The sequence below is a fragment of the Electrophorus electricus genome, chromosome 23 (assembly GCF_013358815.1).
Source record: "Electrophorus electricus isolate fEleEle1 chromosome 23, fEleEle1.pri, whole genome shotgun sequence".
In the NCBI taxonomy this organism is placed as follows: Eukaryota; Metazoa; Chordata; class Actinopteri; order Gymnotiformes; family Gymnotidae; genus Electrophorus; species Electrophorus electricus.
The window spans coordinates 6677242-6697271 of record NC_049557.1 but is presented as its reverse complement, the minus strand read 5'-3'; the positions used below and the strand labels follow the sequence as shown (position 1 = coordinate 6697271).

At 44.1% G+C, this 20030-nt stretch overlaps 1 protein-coding gene across 1 annotated transcript in view; it reads right to left on the bottom strand.

Annotated features, from left to right (window-relative positions):
* The window catches only part of LOC113590787 (nephrocystin-4-like), a 39929-nt gene extending 34287 nt beyond the window's left edge, over positions 1-5642 (bottom strand). Inside the window, exons 1-2 of the mRNA XM_035522118.1 lie at positions 4751-5642; positions 4409-4540 (exon numbers count right to left, since the gene is read on the bottom strand). Coding sequence (XP_035378011.1) covers positions 4409-4540; positions 4751-4933 — 315 coding nt within the window. The 5' untranslated portion in view covers positions 4934-5642. The remainder of the gene's footprint in view (positions 1-4408; positions 4541-4750) is intronic.
* Positions 5643-20030: the final 14388 nt, after the last annotated feature.

Sequence of the window (20030 nt, the reverse complement as noted above, 5' to 3'; positions counted from 1 at the left end):
CAGTAATAACACATCGACACTCTGTACTTATGCTATTTGCTTTCATTCTCCTTTCTTGATTATGTAAGTACAAGTTGTTATGCATCATTAATCAATTTTTAGCCTGTAAGTAATCCAGGAGTCCAGACGTGGGAGAGGAGACCCCTGAGCGCCTGGGTATGTAGACATGACCTACCAGATAGGCCTGTGTGGCCAGGAGAAGGCGAGGCCTCCCACGCACAGAGAGCACAGCCTACTGGGCTGTCACAAAGCCCTTTCTCTGGGGAAACCTGCCATGGAACTGGGCAGGAAGTCTCTGCCCTCCACTGAACATGGAAAATGAACTGCAGCCTGCTAAATACATCTGCATACAATAGGAATGAGTCACTAGTGGCTGGCTAATTAGCCAGTAAGCTGGCGCTCCTAGAGCAGGGCTCGCTCAAGCCCAGGCCTCTCGGTCCAGGGGGGAATGAATGGGCAGGCTGCCTCTCGGTCCAGGGGGGAATGAAGGGGCAGCCTGCCTCTCGGTCTGGGGGGGAAATGAAAAGGCAGTCTGCCTCTCGGTCCAGGGGGGAATAAAGGGGCAGTCTGCCTCTCGGTCCCGGGGGGAATGAAGGGGCAGCCTGGCTCTCGGTCCGGGAGGGAATGAAGGGGCAGCCTGGCTCTCGGTTCACAAGGGAATGAAGAGGCAGTGTGCCTCTGGGTTGGGAGGGAGTGGTGCTCAGAGTCTGGCCCACTCAGCCACAGCATTGATGGACAGGGGGCTGTAAAGTCGCACCATCTCATAAATCCTTGGCTGGTGGCAGTGGAGGGCTGTTATGAGGGTGGGGAGGAGTTGGGCTGCGTGCTGTCTGAGCAGCCCTTTAATCCCTCACACCCTGCTTACGCTTCAGCAGGGACATACCCGCCGTCTACACCATCAGGGAGGGAGCAGGCCCACTTATGTGCATGCAGACGCATGCACTGACACGCACCTTTCCTACAGTGAGTTAGATATTAGGAGTAGTGGGGGAAGGAGAGAGAGAGAGAGAGAGAGACAGACAGAGAGAGGAAAGAGAGACCAAGCATGCAATGATACTACAGGGATTCTTGATTACAGAAAAGTAGCACAGAAATCCCACCATCCCTCTCGTCCTTCTCTCCCTCCCCTCTTTCCTGCCATCCCTCTCTTCCTTCTCTCCCTCCCCTCTTTCCCGCCATCCCTCTTCCTTCTCTCCCTCCCCTCTTTCCCGCCATCCCTCTCTTCCTTCTCTCCCTCCCCTTTCCCTCTATCCCTCTCTTCCTTCTCTCCATCCCCTCCCTTACCTTCTCTTCCGTCCACACATCTCTGCTCTTCCTCCTTCACACTCCTCTCCTTCTCTCTCCCTCGCTCAACCACTGCAATTTTTCCACCTCCGTATCCTCCTCTCCTCTCCTTCTGTGGAGATCTTTACACCCTGTTGCTGTGTGTGTGTGTGTGTGTGTGTGTGTGTGTGTGCACGCGTCTTTATGGAGCAGCTGCTCTTAAGGATGTTTACTCCCTCGGGAGTTGAAATATCGATCATTTCCGAGCCTGCCGGCCCCACACATGTATAATTGAACTGAGTCTTCCTGCTTGCATCTAGAAGGAAGAGACTTAAGGAAGTCACAAAATGCCCCCAGCAGCCCACTGCACACGGATCAGACCATGTGAGGGAGACCTATGGATTTTGTCATCCAGGTTACAGCATGCCAGCCAGGTCCATATCGACAGGCAGTAACGGCCTACGCACGCAGCCCGGGTCACGCTCGCTACTCTTCCACTCTTCACAATCGAGCACCATAGTAATTGATACATAAATAAATTACACAGGTTCATTACCCAGTGACAGTCTGAAAGCTCTTTTCTGTCAACAGATCCCGCCATGCAATGCCCTGCGCACTAACCTACAGCCGTTTCCAAGGCGAATGAAGTTCTTATTAAAGGAGCTGATCTTTAAAGACTCCCTCCAGTGCAGACGTGCTGGACTGCAGTTGAATGACGGCCCGTGCTCCTGTAGAGGCTCTCAAAGCCTCCTGCTGAAACAGCATGCATCTCTTAAGATTGCCAAGCCTCGGCAATCTGAGTGGACGGCTTCCTATTGACACGGCCATTATGCAGTCTGCCTAAGTTAAGAGTGAAGTTTCTGTGCTTAATAGCACGCAAAATACAGCAAAAAAGGAACAAGTACAGCTTCGCCTTAGACTGCTCAAACGCAAACTCAGCCGTGGTCCCACAGTGCCCTCTGCTGGCCAGAGATGAAAACTGCATGCTACGCACGTCTCCAGGCACTTCATGCCAGCCAATGATTCACGTTTTTTTTTTAAAGCTGAATTTCTATGCGCTCCAGAGTCAGGAGCAGCAGCCTCTGAGTACCAGACAGGTATGAAGACCCTAAAGTTCTAAGGCCTAGCTGTGCCCCAACTATCTCACCTTCACACTCAGCACACGGAAATACCACTGTGGACACTAAATACCAGCGTTCAGAAAGTAGATCACCTGAAGGGATGAGCAGTGATTAATTAAAAGACACATCAAATAAAGATTAGATAAGAGATATTTTCATTTCCTGCATGTTTGTCATGACGATTTGGAGCGCATTAATCAAAGACTTAAACAAAGAGATGCAATTCAATTAACACATGCTCGCCATATCTCAAGTTTTGAAAATTTAATATTTTCATGCTGATCTGATGCTTTATTGTCTTGCTGTTGCAAAAGAGTCTCTAATAGCAGCCAGGCTTGATAATTAAGTTCCCTCCACCAACTCTATTGTCTCCCACAAACATTTGTTTTGCCATAAGCCCAACAATAGACGCAGGCCTTGAGGGGAGCCATGCTTTAATACTAGCTCTCCTCTCCCCTAATCAGTCTTTCTTGTTTGGGAGCGTTTCTGCTGGTCGTATATTAAAACACATCCATCACAGCTGTCAGCTCTCCCGCCGTCTTGAGTGGCCCGTCACTCGCACGGGAGCTGCTGGCGCCTGTCTCTGTTCCCAGAGCGCCCGCGCACCTGTTCTCCTCCCCGGAACAAGCGAACACCCGTCCCGATGCCCGGATAGCGCAAGCGTCCTCCCCGATTCTCAGAGCACACCAGTGTACGTCCTGATTCCAAAGGACGACGGCTCAGGGTCAGCTGGCCGCGGCACACCGGAGAGTGCGTCAGCCTTCAGGGCAGCCTCTAGTCCTGAAACACATCACCCTTCCCCCGGGCTGCATATCAGGTGCCAAGCCAAGCCTGAATTATCAATAGCACTGCCTTGCCCCAGCAGGTCAAGTTATTTATTAAAGGAGAAACACGGGCAACAGCCTCTCGGTAAGCAAGAGAGGCAGGACCTATAAAGCTCTGTCTGTGCAAGGAGGCAGCACGTGTGCAGAAAACTGGACATCCTTTACATTCACAAAATGCTGGAGACTCAGTGGGGCTGCAGGATATTTTCACAGATGAAAACTGAGATTACTTTAACTGATACTATGTCTGTGGTTATTAATTGCACCAACTGGTGAATAGTACCTTACAATATATAGCATTCTATACAGAAATAATAATAATAATAATAATAATAATAAGTCAGGCTTAATCTAGGATTGACAAAATCTAGGATGGGTCAGTACAATCAGAGCAAGGAAATTAGTATGCACACTGAAGCTGCTGAGTAATTAACATGTCTGTTCAAAGTCCAGGCGTGGACCACAGCATGCCCTCTAGTGGGCAGGACAGGACAGCGCAGTCCTCATGAGTTTACGCTGAGCAAGAAAGTGCACAGTGATTCTATTTCATATTTCCAAATTTTAAAAGATTAAATAAAAATCATAGCATGGTTCTAATATTTTATGAGGATTTCTATGCACATAGTTTCAAACAACATAAAAAGTAGTGTTAGAGCGTTGCTCTGCAAGGAAAGGGCCTATGGCCAGCAGCCTCAACATTGAGGACAAACAAACTTCCTCCAGAGTGCATGTATTAAAACATTCAGACCACATTGCAAAGATAAAAATGAATCATTAAGCAGCTAACTATGGCTAAAATATAAAATATATTTTTAGAATCCAAGAAGACTTGGGGTTACTCAAAATGAGAATGGTCGGGTCACAATAAACATTGCTCTGGGTCTTTGAAATATTTTTCTAACCAACTGACATCATATGCAGTCTTGCCAAGAGCTCAACATTTGTCCAAGAGAGTTCATATAGTTGTAAATCAAATCATTGCCCATTGTAGTTAATAAATATGCAAATGGACTATTAGGAGACATCATTAAGTTGTTTTGCAACCAGCTCCGGGGGACAAAATGCCACACTCCTGACAAACTACTGTTCAGGAGGATAAACAGGACACGGGACATCAGTCATCAAGGAGCTCTAGCGCAAGTGGCACTGGAGTCCATTACTCGAAAGCCACACATTTCCCCTTCGTTCCCCATCGCCCACCTCGCTGAAGCGCACGCGGCTGCTGCGGACCTCGCGAGGCGCGCTCCTCCACGTCCTGCCGAAGAAGCGCTGGCGCCCGGAGTCGAACAAGGTCACGCGCAGCTCGTGCCTGCTGCCTTCCCCCGCTTCCGACTAATCACGGTCCGAACACATGGAAGAGAGGAACCAGTTCACCGGACAGTCAGCACACTCTGGCCCAAAACAGGACCGCTTTCAGCACGAGTGACGGCATTTGAAGCGCAACATCTCTCACTCTTCTGTTAAATTGGATTATGATTAATAATCAGCCATCGCACGTGTCTGCGGAGTGGCGGGAAGCGCAGATATGTTCTCCATAATCACCTGTGTAGTCTGGAGCCCCTCCACTTGCTTTAGCGCCAGCTGGAAAGCCTGAGGCGATCCTGCCGCTAACCGGGAGCTTTGGTTATGAGGTGGAACCACCCGGTTGTCCTCGAAAATGCGTCTCCACTCGGACATTTGGACTGCAGTCATTATTTCCCTGTCAGACTCCAGTGCAATTTTCATACATAAGTGACTACTGCTTAGCAGTGGTCAAAATCACTGCTCTCTCTACCACACTAAAGGTGGAGTTGTGACTGGTGTCTAAGCCTAACCCGGCTCACTAGCAAGCTGCCTTTTAACACTGGTCACACTCGAGTTCTTCTGGCTCGTTAGCTGGTAAATTACCATGGAAAATATCAGCCAGCTAGCGTTAGGTTACCTCATACACATCGAAGCGCATCTCTCAAAGGCACAAAAGATAACAAGGCTAGCTAGTTTGTCCACAACCTAGCTACCATAACATGAAACAGCATACAGTATAGCTACGATAAACGAAATTATTGAGGCTAAATAAGAAAGTCGTGTTGGTACCAAGCCATGGTTCTATAATATCCAACGCTTTACTGGTATCGCTGCTTCTTCCACACTAACAACTAACCTTGGTTAGCCTAGCTAACCTAACCTAGCGTTTTCTAGACTGCAAATGAACCTTAGCCAGCTAGCACAATTCACTGAGACACATTAGATACGCGGCTAGGAGAAGCGTGCTAATCTGTCCGAAGTAGGCAGTTTGGCATTTAGAGGATTTATTCGCATGAACATTTCCGCTTATCTACTTTAATACAATTTAGCTAACCAATAAAATGCCTCTGAGTTTATTCAAGGCATTGAGCCAGTTAACCAATTCACTCGCAATACTGTTTGCTGAAGGCGCCTAGCAGCTGTTGCCAAGGTGATCAGTCCAGAGTGGCGCGTTTCTTCCTTATCGGTCTTGAAGAGAGCGGAATCGAAGTCGTATCGCCATCTTGTGGAGTGATTGTGTATATCGCTATCACGCAAACTAATTCAACTAGTGTTAAGCTGCTTTATTCATTGAACTCAACGTTATCTTAACTATGTCATTTTTGATGCTACTTCACATGGATTCATATTGCATAGTAATATAGTGTGTTGTATTAATCTTTATTATTGCAGGTCTAATAATTTGGCATATCTGATATTTTAATTTAATGAAAAATTGTCCTTTATACTTGTCTGAAATGATAATGATGTATAAACGTTATTCACGTTCACGTTATTCACGTTATACAGCAGAATGCATGTCTCATATGTCCCTTGGTGAGTTATAATAGGTAAATGTAGTAAAAAGAAAAGTAGTAAAACACAAGTGAATATTACAAAAATAAAACACGATAGGTTTTAATGACTTAATCTCCATTCATTTGGCTCATGACCTGTGCTGTGTAGTCAGGTGTTGCAGGTGTTTTGGGGACAAGCTATTCGAAGGTAAACTACACAGAGAGAAGGGCTCAGCAGTGTCTCTCCCATGTGCTCGCGCCTACCCTAATAATCACACTCACTGAAACATATTTGTACAAGAAGAGAGACCTGAGGCTGCTAGAGCACTTTGCAGTGCTGTGGATACTGGGGATAATGAGATGAACTGCACTCCCCGACTGAGCGACCTAAGAAAGAACGACTCTGGAGCTGATCATTTCAGTTTCATCACCAGTGCTACACTAGGAATCTTCACTGATTCATCCAGAGTCCAGCTGACTGTTACGGGTATATAATGACACTATATCAAATACATTTTGGGGAAGAACAAATTCATTCAAGCGTGTGTAAAAAGTCTCTGGGTCTACTGCCTTGTGTGTGAAGGTGCGGAGATTAGAGTGAGTCCCTCCACCCTGTCGGAGGGACAGACAGTTCCACTGAGCTGCAGCGCCATCTGCACCTTCACTGAAAAGCGCACCTACATCTGGTACAAGAACAGACCATCCACAACTAAAGCCCTCACCCCATACAACAGTCTGTACCCCAACACAGCAAGCTGGGTAACTAACCCTTCTAGCCCTTGTGTTCTACAGCAGACTGCCTTCACAAAGCCTTGCTAGCATGATTAAACATCCACATATGGGCACTATGCAGTAAAGCTTGCCGACAAAGTGTGTACACAAATAGCATTCGTGTGACAATGAATCATGAGAGAAGGTAAAGAACATCCTCCGTCGTGGTGCATGCAGATGCCTTCTTGCCAAAACTAAGAAGAAAGCTCTGGCTGTTGGCTAGGCAACACGTCTTCTTTCATCTCGCTTACTACACAGTGCACACTAGCTGTCTGTCTCAGCAACTTCGAATGCCACTCCCCGAAGCGTCTCAATTCTAAGATAGATTTAATAATTATTTATGATTGTATATGCATCAGAGGTCAAAGCTTACTCACCTCCTCTAATAATGTCTTTGCTTCCTGCCACTATTTGAAGGGTGTTAATGTACTTGATACAATCCCGTCGTCACGCACCATGTTGCCTAGACGCTCGTCTTAGCTAAATATGTGGGATGATTTAACGTAAATGGCAGGAAGTGCATCTCTGTTCCCTGGGTGTTATGTTCCTGAGATCCTATGGGTTCTATTCTCCCCAGTTCAATGTGCTGTTAACATACATTAACCCTCCTAACCCAAACCCTGACCCTAGCTCACTAGGTATTGAGACATGCCCATTGAGAGAATGGCTGGAAAAACCAGCCTGCTTTGATGAGGAACTTTATTTTGAGAAAAAGGGGTTAAGCTTGTAGAGTGTGACAGGTCAGGCAAATTCAGACGCTCGCGGATATAAAACATTAGTTTTATTGGTGCTCAAAACCAGGTCAGTACTAGAAAGACAAAATCAGGGGGAATCCAAATCATGAACAAAGAAACAGGAGATACACCCAAAAGGGGCAGGCAAAAATCAGAGATGAGAAACTCGAACACTAGAGTCGACACACACAAAGGTGATCAAGGAATAAATGCTCAGTATGCTCAAGACTAATACTGGTGGCAATACTTCACAACATAATATACCTTTAGACAGGCTTATATACAGAATCCTAAGTGAACACAGGTAGGTGACTTCAATACTCTGGTGATGAGGATTTAATTAGATGTTCATGGGTGGATGAGTTATTAGCCAGGCGACAAACAACCTGCTGGGTAGTGTAGTCTATTAGGGGGTCGGGTAGTATGACATAGAGCATGTCTACACCCACCAACAAATACACACACTCTCAAGACTGTGAATATGCTAGCGGGTCTAGAGAGTGAGTGGTAGATCCAGACTGATGTTTGTTCAAATGATACGTGTGTGTAAAGGTGTGGACAGTGAGTGGTGGGTCCAGACTGATGTTTGTTTGACCTGCACGTGTGTGTAAAGGTGTGGACAGTGAGTGGTGGGTCCAGGCTGATGTTTGTTTAACCTGCACGTGTGTGTAAAGGTGTGGGCAGTGAGTGGTGGGTCCAGACTGATGTTTGTTTGACCTGCACGTGTGTGTAAAGGTGTGGGCAGTGAGTGGTGGGTCCAGACTGCTGTTTGTTTGACCTGCACGTGTGTGTAAAGGTGTGGGCAGTGAGTGGTGGGTCCAGACTGATGTTTGTTTGACCTGCACGTGTGTGTAAAGGTGTGGGCAGTGAGTGGTGGGTCCAGACTGATGTTTGTTTGATCTGCACGTGTGTGTAAAGGTGTGGGCAGTGAGTGGTGGGTCCAGGCTGCTGGACTCGTGGCTGTTCTGCTCCTCTCTGCTTATTGCAGTTCTTCTCATCAGGTCAGTGAGGAAGGATGAAGGGATTCTTTTATTTCACATTCCTAGATGTAGTTTTCAAAGTCTCATTCATTTAGTGTATGCTTATTGTTCATTTTAAAGTATTTCATTATGATTTATGCATTACTGTAAGATCTAGTTATAGTGTAGTAGCTAAGTTCCAAAATCACCCATTTGGTTACAAATACATCAAAATGAACATACGTGCATGCAAATGTTGATTACCCAGTGACTGCGGTTTGATTATATAGCTTCTTCTAGAAGTTGTGTTGTCACCAAGCACCTGTCAGTAATATTTGTATTATTAGGAACCTATGCAGCATTCCTAGTCCTGCAGAAATGATGTAATCTGTGTGTTCAGGAGCATGGGAGGAGCTGAGAAAGACACCATTATTCAGGTACTGACTCTCATCTGTCACCTTCTTTCCAGCTCTGGGATAAAAACTAAAAATGTACTCTGCTTATCTTTTAGGGCATCCCAAATCCTGGAGACAACACATACACAACTCTGAACTCCATTACTATGACACTCTGAATGCAAGCCTGGAGTCTACTGGGCACATTTTTGCATTGCCCGACCATGCCAGTTTCTTTAAATGGTTCCATTGTGGTGTGTTATTTTTCAGACTCTAAGAACCTTACCTGCCACCATGTACAGAGCTCTGAGAGCAGCAGCCCTGTCCCCAGACTACAGTGCAATGTTAGGAGACAGCGAGTCAGTGACACCCACACACCCAGCGCAGCGGAGAGGAGAGTTACAGCTTGAGTAGGGAAAGCTGGGGGAGAAGCTCACCACTGATGCCAACCAGCCCCCCTGCCTCTATGAGGCCTAAAACCAAGCTCTGCTTTGTTGAAAAGGGGAAACGTGTCAAAGAGCCAGAAAAAAAGGGCTGCCCTCCCGCTCACAAAGAGTGCTAACTTCCTGCTGAGTTATACAAAACACGTACTCCCACAAAAATGGAGGACGTATTATATTCATTCTTATCTTTAATTGTTGTTTTTTAATCACTTTTTTTTTCCCAAGGATGAATGGCCTAATAATTAGCAATTAGTGATCCAAGCTTAGGAGCACAAACCTACATAGAGCTGCTTGCCATTGGTGTGGCTCCCTCACAGGCCTGGGGGAGTTGCCATAGTAACTAATGACATTTTACACTGCAACGGATGTGAAATCTTGTAAGATAAACATATTTCATTTAAATAGATAAATTGAATAGGGCATCATCAGATAGCTGAAAACTATCGAAACTGTCCTTTTAAAGGATTTACTGGTTTGTGCAGATGCTGTACTGCAATCAGCCCACTGTGGAGTCTGTGAGCAGGCTGTGGTATAGCTTTAATATCCATCAGCAAGAGTGTTTCATAGAAATGACCATAAGTGAAAGAAGAAATTATTCTCAACAGTCAGATCTTAGCAAAGCACCGTATACTAAAATGCCAGAATGGACAGCCTGTAACTAGCAAACCTGTGTGTTTGTGTTCAGAAAGAAGAAAGGACCAGAGAGACATTCATCCAGGTGCTTTCTGCTTTAAATGTCATCAGCAATATGTGCAATATATGCCAATTACTTCACTTTAAGATCCATATGTGTGTGTGACAGAGAGAGAGAGAGTGCTTATTACATTGCTTTCTTTGAACTATAGTAGTTTCTGCGAGTTTATTTTATTGTTTGCTTGTTTGTATGTATAAGGATACAATGACTTCACCCAGTTCAATAGAGACCAGAGTCTCTGATTCTGAATATGAGAACATACAGAGGTATAACAAACCATAGGCATGTGTTCTACTATTAAACCTGTTTCCTTAGCTGGGTAAGAAGAAAGACGCTCAGTGGAAGGGCTATCAGTGATATATAAAGTATTTGTATATTTATAATGTGAATCCTTTTATCTTAACTGTTTAACTGTTGTAGTTATTGTGTAATTCATTGAAATCTGATAGATAAATTAATTGTAATATAGCTTGAATAGAATGTGTCCTGTTTCTAAGGAGCTGAGTGATCATGAGGAATGAGCACATGTATGATGAGACACAGTACAGCCACATATTAACACATTCTTCCATTACATAATTGTTACTGCTACGAACACACACACACACACACACACACACACATACACACGAGAGAGAGAGAGAGAGAGAGAGAGAGAGAGAGAGAGAGAGAGAGAGAGAGAGAGAGAGAGAGAGAGAGAGAGAGAGAGGAAGTTTTATTGAAGAAACTGGGCATGTTATAGCAGTCAGGCGGGTACTTGTACTCAGACTGGTCCGAGGTTGAAAACGCAGGGCAGAGTCCAGGAGGCGTACAGGGTTCAGGCAGGAGATGAGGTGTGAAACACAGGCAGGATTCGGAAATCAGGAAGACAAACACGTCTGAAATGCTTGGTGTGCAACATGGAAATGGCAATACTTTGCGAAGAGAGTGAGAGAGAGGGGAGCTTAAATAAGGGAGCAGTAATGAGGAGAATAGTTATCAGATGTTTAATTAGTACTCCAGCAAACCAGACCAGAGATGTCGGTGAGAAGAGGTAGACGTGGCAGTGTGAGGATGAGCGTGGTTCCTGGTGTTCATTACGGTACCCCCCACCTGACAGGCGGCTCCAGTTCCATTCCTGGGCCTACCACAGCCCCGAGGGCCCAGACGATCCAGGTGAGCAGCGTGGAAGTCTGTTATCAAAGAGGGTTCCAGGATGTCAGTCGTGCGCAGCTAAGATTGTTCCTCAGATCCATAGACCTCCCAATCGACAAGATACTGAATGCACCCTCTGCGTCTACGGGAATCCAACTGCTCACAGACAGCATATGGAGGTTCTCCATCATTCACTGGGGCAGGAGGGTTGATAGGGGTTGTGGCTGTACTACACAGAGCTGTACTACACAGGTTTCTACAGAGATACATAAAAGGTACCTTGGGGTATCTGAAGCTTGCATGACATGGGGTTGATCCGTTGGAGTACCTTGAATGGCCCAGTGTAGTGGGGGTTGAGTTTCCTGCTGGGTAGTCTAAGCCTCATATTACGCGTGGAGACCCAGAGCCTATGACCAAGTCGAAACCGCAGGGTGAGACTTCGGCGACGATTAGCGAATTTCTGTCATGTGCACATTGCTCTCTGTAAGTGGACCTCTCACGTTTGAGAGCTTTGTTGCTACCACTGATCCAACGTCTGTATGTCAGTGGGGGAATCATCCCAAGAGAAAAGGGCTGGTTGATAACCGTGGACACACTGGAAAGGAGTAAGCCGAGTGGAAGAATGAATGAGTGAGTTGCGGGCGTACTCCGTCTGTGGGAGGTATATGCCAGTCGGTCTGAGAGGCCCAGTACTAGCAGAGGAACCTTCCTACCTCCTAGTTGACCCGTTCGACCTCAGAATTAGACTGGGGATGGTAACCTGAGGAGAGGTTGACGGGCAGAACCTCTATGGAGAGGGCTTCTACAGTGACATCTACATGGAGTGCCTGTCTTCTTCTTTCACTGGCATGACCTTTTGCCAGGCCAGCAAGTCAGTCCTGAGACAATGAAAAACCTCAGATGTGTCAACTACAAGCAAACAATCTCTGGACAAACAGCATATAAACTCTGGACAAACAGCACATAGGCAAACTACACAAACTGCACATAGATAAACTCTACAAAAACAGCCCATAGATAAACTCTACACAAACAGCTCATACATAAGCTCCAAACAAATAGAATTTAAATTCTTTGCTAAAATTTTTAAAGATTTTATGTTACAGAGAAAACAACAATCTCTTGCATGGTATCAAATCATTGTCCGTGTCATTTCTCACGTGTTTTCATGACAAAACAGAGTTTGGAGGACAAACAGACTCGCCTGATAGTGTAACATCTTATAGTGTGTTATCTCCTGTCGCCAATAAGTCATGTGGAGTGCAAACAAAAGATTACAAGATAGCCAGTTGTGTAGTCTGAACAGTACAGTGATCTGTGCTGTTTGAAGTTGAGTAGTGTGTCCTTGTCAAGTTTTCAAGTTTTCAATGGTACCCAAGTGAGTTTTGAATGAACATTACTGAGCATCTTACTGAGCTTTTCAACTTTTGAATGAAAGCAGATTTGTTTTTTGCACATACATTGTTTAATTAGCTTTTTTTTAAATTATAGATTTGGAATTCTCACTCAACACAAATTACACAGCACTGGAATTCAGTCATTCAGTCAAACTAGCAGTCATTGTGTGCAATTTGTAGCTTTTCACTTAACCCTTCTGTTGTTCTGACTTTTAACTGTGGAAGAAATGCCCTAAAAAAAATTTTTCTGCATGAAATTGTATGACTTTTCCTGAAATTATCATGCCTTTAGAAAACGTTTTAGAAAGTGCTTTATAAGATATTTTTATGAAAGCTGTACATGTTTAGAGTACAAAGACTGTGTTCGGGTCATTTGACCCGGCAGTTATTAAATGATTTATAAGCAAATTGAACCATTACTAAATTATTTCTAACAATTAAAAAAAGAATAAAGCACTATAAATATAAAACATTATATTGATATTACTTCAAATACATTTTCAAACACAGGGAAAGATAGAGAAAAGTCCTATGAATTTACAGTATTATCCATGCCCCAACTTCATATGTGACCCTGCTTCTTGTGGGAACAAGAAACACATACAAGAAACACATTTTTCCCACGAGAAACACATACCTTTTGTGCTTTTGAATTTGTAATGCTCACACACACAAATATATTGAGAAAAAAATGTCCCACACACTGTATCATACAACGTATTCTAGTAAGAGCATTACTCATCGGGAGAGCATGGTTCTCTCGCATGACATGAGTAACAGAAGTGGTGGTGGTCACGTTTCTGCAAAAGGCACTGCTCATTTCTGGAGCCCAGTTCTTCTCTCTGCTGAAACCATGAGCGCATAGTACAATGTCCAGCAGCTCCTTGACCTGCTGACTCCAGAAGGTGTACAAGAGGAACAGAATCATAACAGAAGAGAGGAAGTCGAGATATCTGAAGAAGATGATGATGAAGAATAGAATCCTGATCGTGAAGATTCAGCGTCACGTGAGGAAGAACTCCTCGAAGACCTTCAAGCGGGGAGAGAGGGACATTTTCGCCAAAGGACAGGCCTGAATGGTCCACATCAGTATAATGAAGAAGACTGGAGGACCTACGAGATTAGCTCTGCCCTAGGCCGAGGGCACAGCCTCAGCCTTCTGTCCCATCATTACAGCGGCCATTGAAAAACGTCCTCCTTGAAATGACAAATATGCAGGGTTTCCGTAAGTGTGGAAAAGACTGGAAGAAGATGGCTGCCATCGACCTGCATGTCTACGTAGGTCTACTAATCTTGAGTGGTGTACACAGGGCCCGAGGGGGAACCCACGTCCAGGCTTTTGGATGCTGACGGAGGAGGAGCCATTTTTCGTGCCACGATGTCTCTGAAGGGGTTTCAAGCTTTGTCAAGAATTCTCAGATTTGACAAAGGTGACTTGAGACCCCCACGACTTGTCTTGATAAACCCGCGGCATTCCGGGATATGTGGGGAAAAGTGGGTGGAGCGTCCACCTTGCCTTTATAATCCAGGCCTGAAGTGGATGAGCAACTGGATTCATTCCGAGGTCATTTTTTATTTGTAACACATTCAATATTTTACTATTAGTCGTATTTTTTTTACTGATTTGATACATGATTTCTATATTTTTTGTGGCCCGATATCGAAATCAGTCTTTCTTTGTGTCTGTCAAGAGGTGGGCGTCCTTTCAGGGAAGGAACAATCCAGCTAGGTTTCGAAAATGCAAACGTACACAGGGAAGCCAAAAGGAGGATGTTGACAACACTGCGCACACATGTGACGTTTTTCTTTTTTTTCATATGAACTTGGCCAGCAGCTACTGAAGAAGCTGGTAGGCACAAAAAACAACAAGCGTGCACTCCTTACAGCAAAGACTTTTCCTCCAAGCTTTCTTCACTCCCACTAACGTGCTTGTTTCTTATTACCCAAAACAAAAACGCCGTCTTCATGAACACATTGCACAAGGATGCTGAGATCAGCCACTGCGAAGACAGGAAGCCAGTTATTATCCTGGACTACAACCAAAACAAAAGAGGTGTAGACAACCTGGACCAGGTGACTGGAACCTACAGTTGCAGGAGGAGGACTGCCCGCTGGTTACTGGTCATCTTTATTAACGCCATCGCTGTGTCTGCTTACAATGCATTCCTTATCTGTTGTGAGCTCAACCCTACCTGGATGCCTGGGAGTTCCTGGAGCAGCTGGGGAAGGCACTAGTAACCCCCTACATTCAAAGAAGGGAGCACCTCCCCCGCAGGGGGTCGAATCTGCCCTGAGGATTTAGCCCGGGCAGGTAAAAGAAAGAGATGCCAAATCTGTCCCCCAAGGAAAGACTGTAAACCAAACACAGTGTGCTGCAAATGTCAACAGTACATCTGCAGTGCCCATGCACACAAACTGACATACTGCTTCACATGTGCAGAATAATCCAAAAATAATACACTGCACTTACATGAATGTTTATAATCATTTTGCTCTCAGTTTACAGTGGTTCAGTAAATTTGGTGTAATAATACTTATAGATGATTCTGATTCAGTAAATGTTATTAATGTATTGTCATTTGTGTAAATGTCATATATTTTAGTTAAAAATAAAACATTTATTTAAAAGTAAAAAAGTTATAATAATAAGGAATAACAAAGTTTTTCATGTGTGACAGTTGTTCATGTAACAAAAACAATTATGATACAGTTCAGATGTCATAAAGATGTAGTGAAGGCGGGTCATTTCTGACCCAGAGAACGAGGGGAGGGTACAGAAAATGAAGGCATTACAAGCTTGCAGAATCCAGTATCCCCATAGCAGTAAGGTCAGGCGAGTTCTAGTAAAGATGGCAGACGAATATGTTTACTTAAAAGCAGCTTAGCCACGTTGCGGCCAGTCCAGACCATCGTGCGTGGGTCATCACTGCAGAGGCAGAGAGGTGCACGCGGCAGGGTGACCGTGCATCCTGCAGCCGTGCATGCAGGAAGCTGCTGCTTTACGGAAGCTTAGCTGGCAGAGTGGCACGTTCACTCTGAGAGATTAAACCACTTCAGCTGCTTGTCATATTTATAGGCAGGGACATCGAGTTTGACAGTTTCGGATATATGCAGTAGGCATTATGGTAGCTAAATGGACTGGAGTAAACTACCTTATGTAACGTGCTGGTCCGAGTGCCGCAGGGCGTGGCGCAGGACGCACAGACTCTCTTGGCGTGGACGAACATTTAATTACATAAAACACAAAGACAACGGCACTCACATGTATTACAAAAGATAAACATGAACACAACACGGTCAACATTAAACAAACACGATAAACACGGATACATTTAACATTAATACGCTACATCAACATCTACGAGTACAATGACCAATCTCCCGCACACAAGGACAAGAGTTTATATACATAAAGACGACACACGGTGCACGTGTGTGCGGGCGTGACCACAAACAAAAGGTTCCCCCACTTCACGTGGCGGGCCAAAGCACGTAACTCGCGGGAGGCGAGCGTTCCGTGACACCTTGCATACTGAATGAATGAATTAAATGAATGACGAAGAAATATTGATAGGGAATCTCCTTTGTACAGCAGGGACGCAATAAACTACTGCGTTCTAAGAAATCTATTTTCAGTTTCTGCTTTCACACAAATGTGGAGGCCCACTGGCTGAACTGTAAAGGTTTGGGAAAATACCAAATGGCCAATACATAGTTTTACCTGGTTAATATTTTTCACGGGTGTAAACCAAACCGTTTTGTGTTCGCCCTTCATGTAACCAGTGTAAGAACAGCTTTTATGGGATGAACACAGCATTGCTACAGCAGCTTTGTCAAAATAATGTTTAATGACTCTTTCGTTCACAAACAGATGTTCCGCACATCTCGAAATACAGAGATTACATGAACAATATCATGGATACCCTTTAAAAAAACAATTTGAAGTTGATACATTTGCATTAACTTATTTGCTTTTTTTCATTTCAGAAAATGTTTTCTTTAAACCCCAGAATGTAATATGGCACTTCAATGCACAAACTTGTAATCAACAACTGTAACAATTTATGTAACAATTTTTTTTTATTTTTAAAAAAGCAATAAACCGATTGTTCATTTTAAGAGAACATGCTTTTTTTATATTTGCTAATGCTCTTAGCAGATAAAGCAAAAGTATTTTTATCTGATCACTCAAGTAATCAATGGAGTAATTCGTAGAATACTTGATTATTAAAATAATTTTTAGCTGCAGGTTTATTTAGTATATTAGTGCAAGAACATTAATATATCATCAGTCCAAGAACATTATTTTAACCTTAGTCCAAGATTATTTTAATGATATTGTGAAAACATCAGTATAATGTTATCCATTAATAGTCATTAATAATTAACATTACTCTAAGAACGTTAATTTAATGTTATTGACAAAATGTTAGTATAATGCTATTTTAAAGAAAAAATGGGGCATAACGTTAATCCGAGAACATTATTTTAATCTTATTGCAGAAATGTTAGTATAACGTTAACCTGAGTAATTACAGGCTAACTGAGTAATTACAGACCTGCTGAAGTCCACAAGAAGTGTCAACATAAGTGTACCAATGCTTTTGACCAGTAGAGGGAGCTGCTTGGTCAAATATGAGCAGAGGTGGGAAGATGCCACAGTTCACACATTAAGTGAACTGTACTGTTGACTTTAAGCTACTCGTTGACCTCTCTCTCTCTCTCTCTCTCTCTCTCTCTCTCTCTATATATATATATATATATATATATATATAATTTTCTCAAATTCACATTGCTTTATTGGCATGAATTGTAATTAACAGCTGTTGCCAAAGTGATGAACAGAATTATTAACATTAAAAAGTGATGAAATTGTCAAGAAAGAGAATCAGTTGTTAAGCCAAAAATTAAATACATATAATAAAGCTCTCAGTAGGTATATACACCTACTGTAGACTCTATCACACTCTCTCACACACACACATTCACACAAATACTTTAATGCACATTCTCTCTCTCTCTCTAAGGCCCTAAGGCCTAAGTTCACAGAATTTTTGTTCTCATTGTCTGCCCACCAGTAAATGCTTCACAATGATGGGAGAAGGGAGAGAGTGAGGCAGAGCACCAGGGCAGACAGAGGAAGGAGCCCAGATGGCAGAGTTTTGTTGTGGCATTTCCAGAACTGTGGGCAGTGTCTTCTCAACCTTCCCAGAGCTAGCTGTGTGTGCGTGCCTGTGTGTTTGTCTGTGTGAGCACATCTGTGGGTGTGTGTGTGATTGTCTGTCTGTGTAGGTCGGTGTGAGATCATAGCTTACTGGATATTAGCCACTGTTCTTTCTGTCTATGAGGAGTGAATTCACTTCCTGGGCAGTTAGAGGGCAAAATCTCTCTCTTTCTTTCCCTTTTCTCTATTTGACTCTCTCTCTCTCTCTCTCTCTCTCTCTCTGTTTCTGTCTCTCTCTTCTCCTCATTCTTTTGCTGAAGCACAAAGACCTGTTGTGGCCCTAGTTCTTGTAGTGCGGGCTGTGTGTTAACACTGCATACCCGTGAGTCTATCAGGGAGCGATAGGGAACAGACGTAACCGAGAGACAGCGCGTATGTATACCAGCAGCCCTCACTGGTACACGGCACACATAAACACACTTTCATATGCACAAGCATAAAAATTGTGTTCAGGATGTTCAGGATGACTACAGAATACAGCCTTTCGACCTTCATTCATATAAATGTGTAAGATAAAACAAAGGCACTTAGAGTTTCAAACGCATGCTTGTTGGAGTGTTTTGTGCAGGGAGTTTTTAATCCAGTTCAGTTCTACACCACAAACCGATGTATGGCACCCACTGCTTGCCCTTCTCTTCAGCCTCGGCCTTTCAGTAGTGAAAAGCCAGCCGCATATTTAAGGCCTCTGTGTGTGTTTGGCTGGGCGTGGGGTGTGAGGGCGTCTCAGATTGACTAGATGCCATGGCTGTTCATCTGTGCTGAGGCAGTTCAAGCAGGTGCGTGCGTGTGTCTGAATCAAAAGAACGAAGACAGAGAAAGAGTCAGTAGCAACAAAGGTGAAAGTGTATTACTTATGAACTGGGAATGAAATGTGTGTGTGTGCGCGTGTTTTTTCTGCCCGACCTGATAACCGTGTGAACCATGGCCCTTGTGATTTTATTTTCTTCCTCTCCTGTTTTCTCACGCCTTCACGTTCAGCCCATTTGACATGGGTCCTCTTTGGTTTCATTCTTTCATATGCTTATTTCTCTCTTTTACACGCTCGCTCTCTGTCTTCTTTCTCTCATCCTTTTCTCTCACACTCTCATGCGTTCTCCTTCTCTCTTGTGCACTCTATCTTTTTCTCTTTCTCTATTCAGCACACGGAAAGTGAAAAACAAAGACAATTGCAGTCAAAGGTGTAGTTATAATAACTTAATTGTGACTATACACAAAGAGGATACGACACACTAGTACTATTTATTTCTCATCAGTAGAAATAGATCTCTCTCACACACACACACACACACACACACACACACACACACACACCCGCACACTTAATAATACGGAGCTGATCAGGGTGTTTGTTAACAGGGCTGTTTTTTCACAGTCCTCGTTTCACAACAAACATGCCTGATTTGACCCATAGTTGCTAGGATACCTGCAGGTATTGCTCTCTAGTAAATAATCATACACACAAATGTATAATTTAAACATTAAATATATTCAGGCCTGACCTGAATGAATTTTCTCTGTTTACCTAGTTTGTGTGAACCCCACCACTTTGGCTGTCAGGTTTCACAAACTCAGAGTCAATCCACCGCATCTTTGCATCTTTGCATCACATCAGTTGGCTTTGCTCTGAGTCACATGTACTGTAGCACACGTCACAGAATAAGGCTGGCCTGGGATCAGTTTTTGCTTTCCAAGTTCTGATGAATATGAGCATCCAGAGAAGGAAAGGCTGACCCAAGACCTGGAGGCTTGTCCTGTTTTGGTAAATGCGGTATTTCGGTCTTCAGAGCTGGTTGAGTGGTGTTGAGTAGCATGACTGGGCCTTTGTGCCGACAGACAGTGTGGGATGCAAGTTTCATCCACTGTTTCTTTATTTCAATACTAAGCTGGATTTCTGGAACAAAAGAGAACTCAAATCGGGAAATGATGTCATAGATTGCGAGGGTCACTCGCAATCTCGGTCTCTGTCGCTCTACCCCACTCCATATTCACATGCTTGCATGCGCACGCTATTGTTCATGTATGTGATAATTTGGTGGGATAGTTCAAAGGATTTGCTTCTATGGCTCTTGTGGCAGTCTCCGACTCTGTGTGTGTGTGTGTGTGTGTGTGTCTGTGTGTTGAATCTAGAAGTGAAACATTAACCCTCCGCTCATTTCATCATGAGGGCAGAAGTCATCGCCATGGTGACGTTAATGTGTAAGTGTTTGTGCTGGTGTGATGTCTGGAGCAGAAGGCTTAACCCCCCCCACCTCGCCCTGCTCATCATTCAGTTGCCACCCTGGTGGGTCACT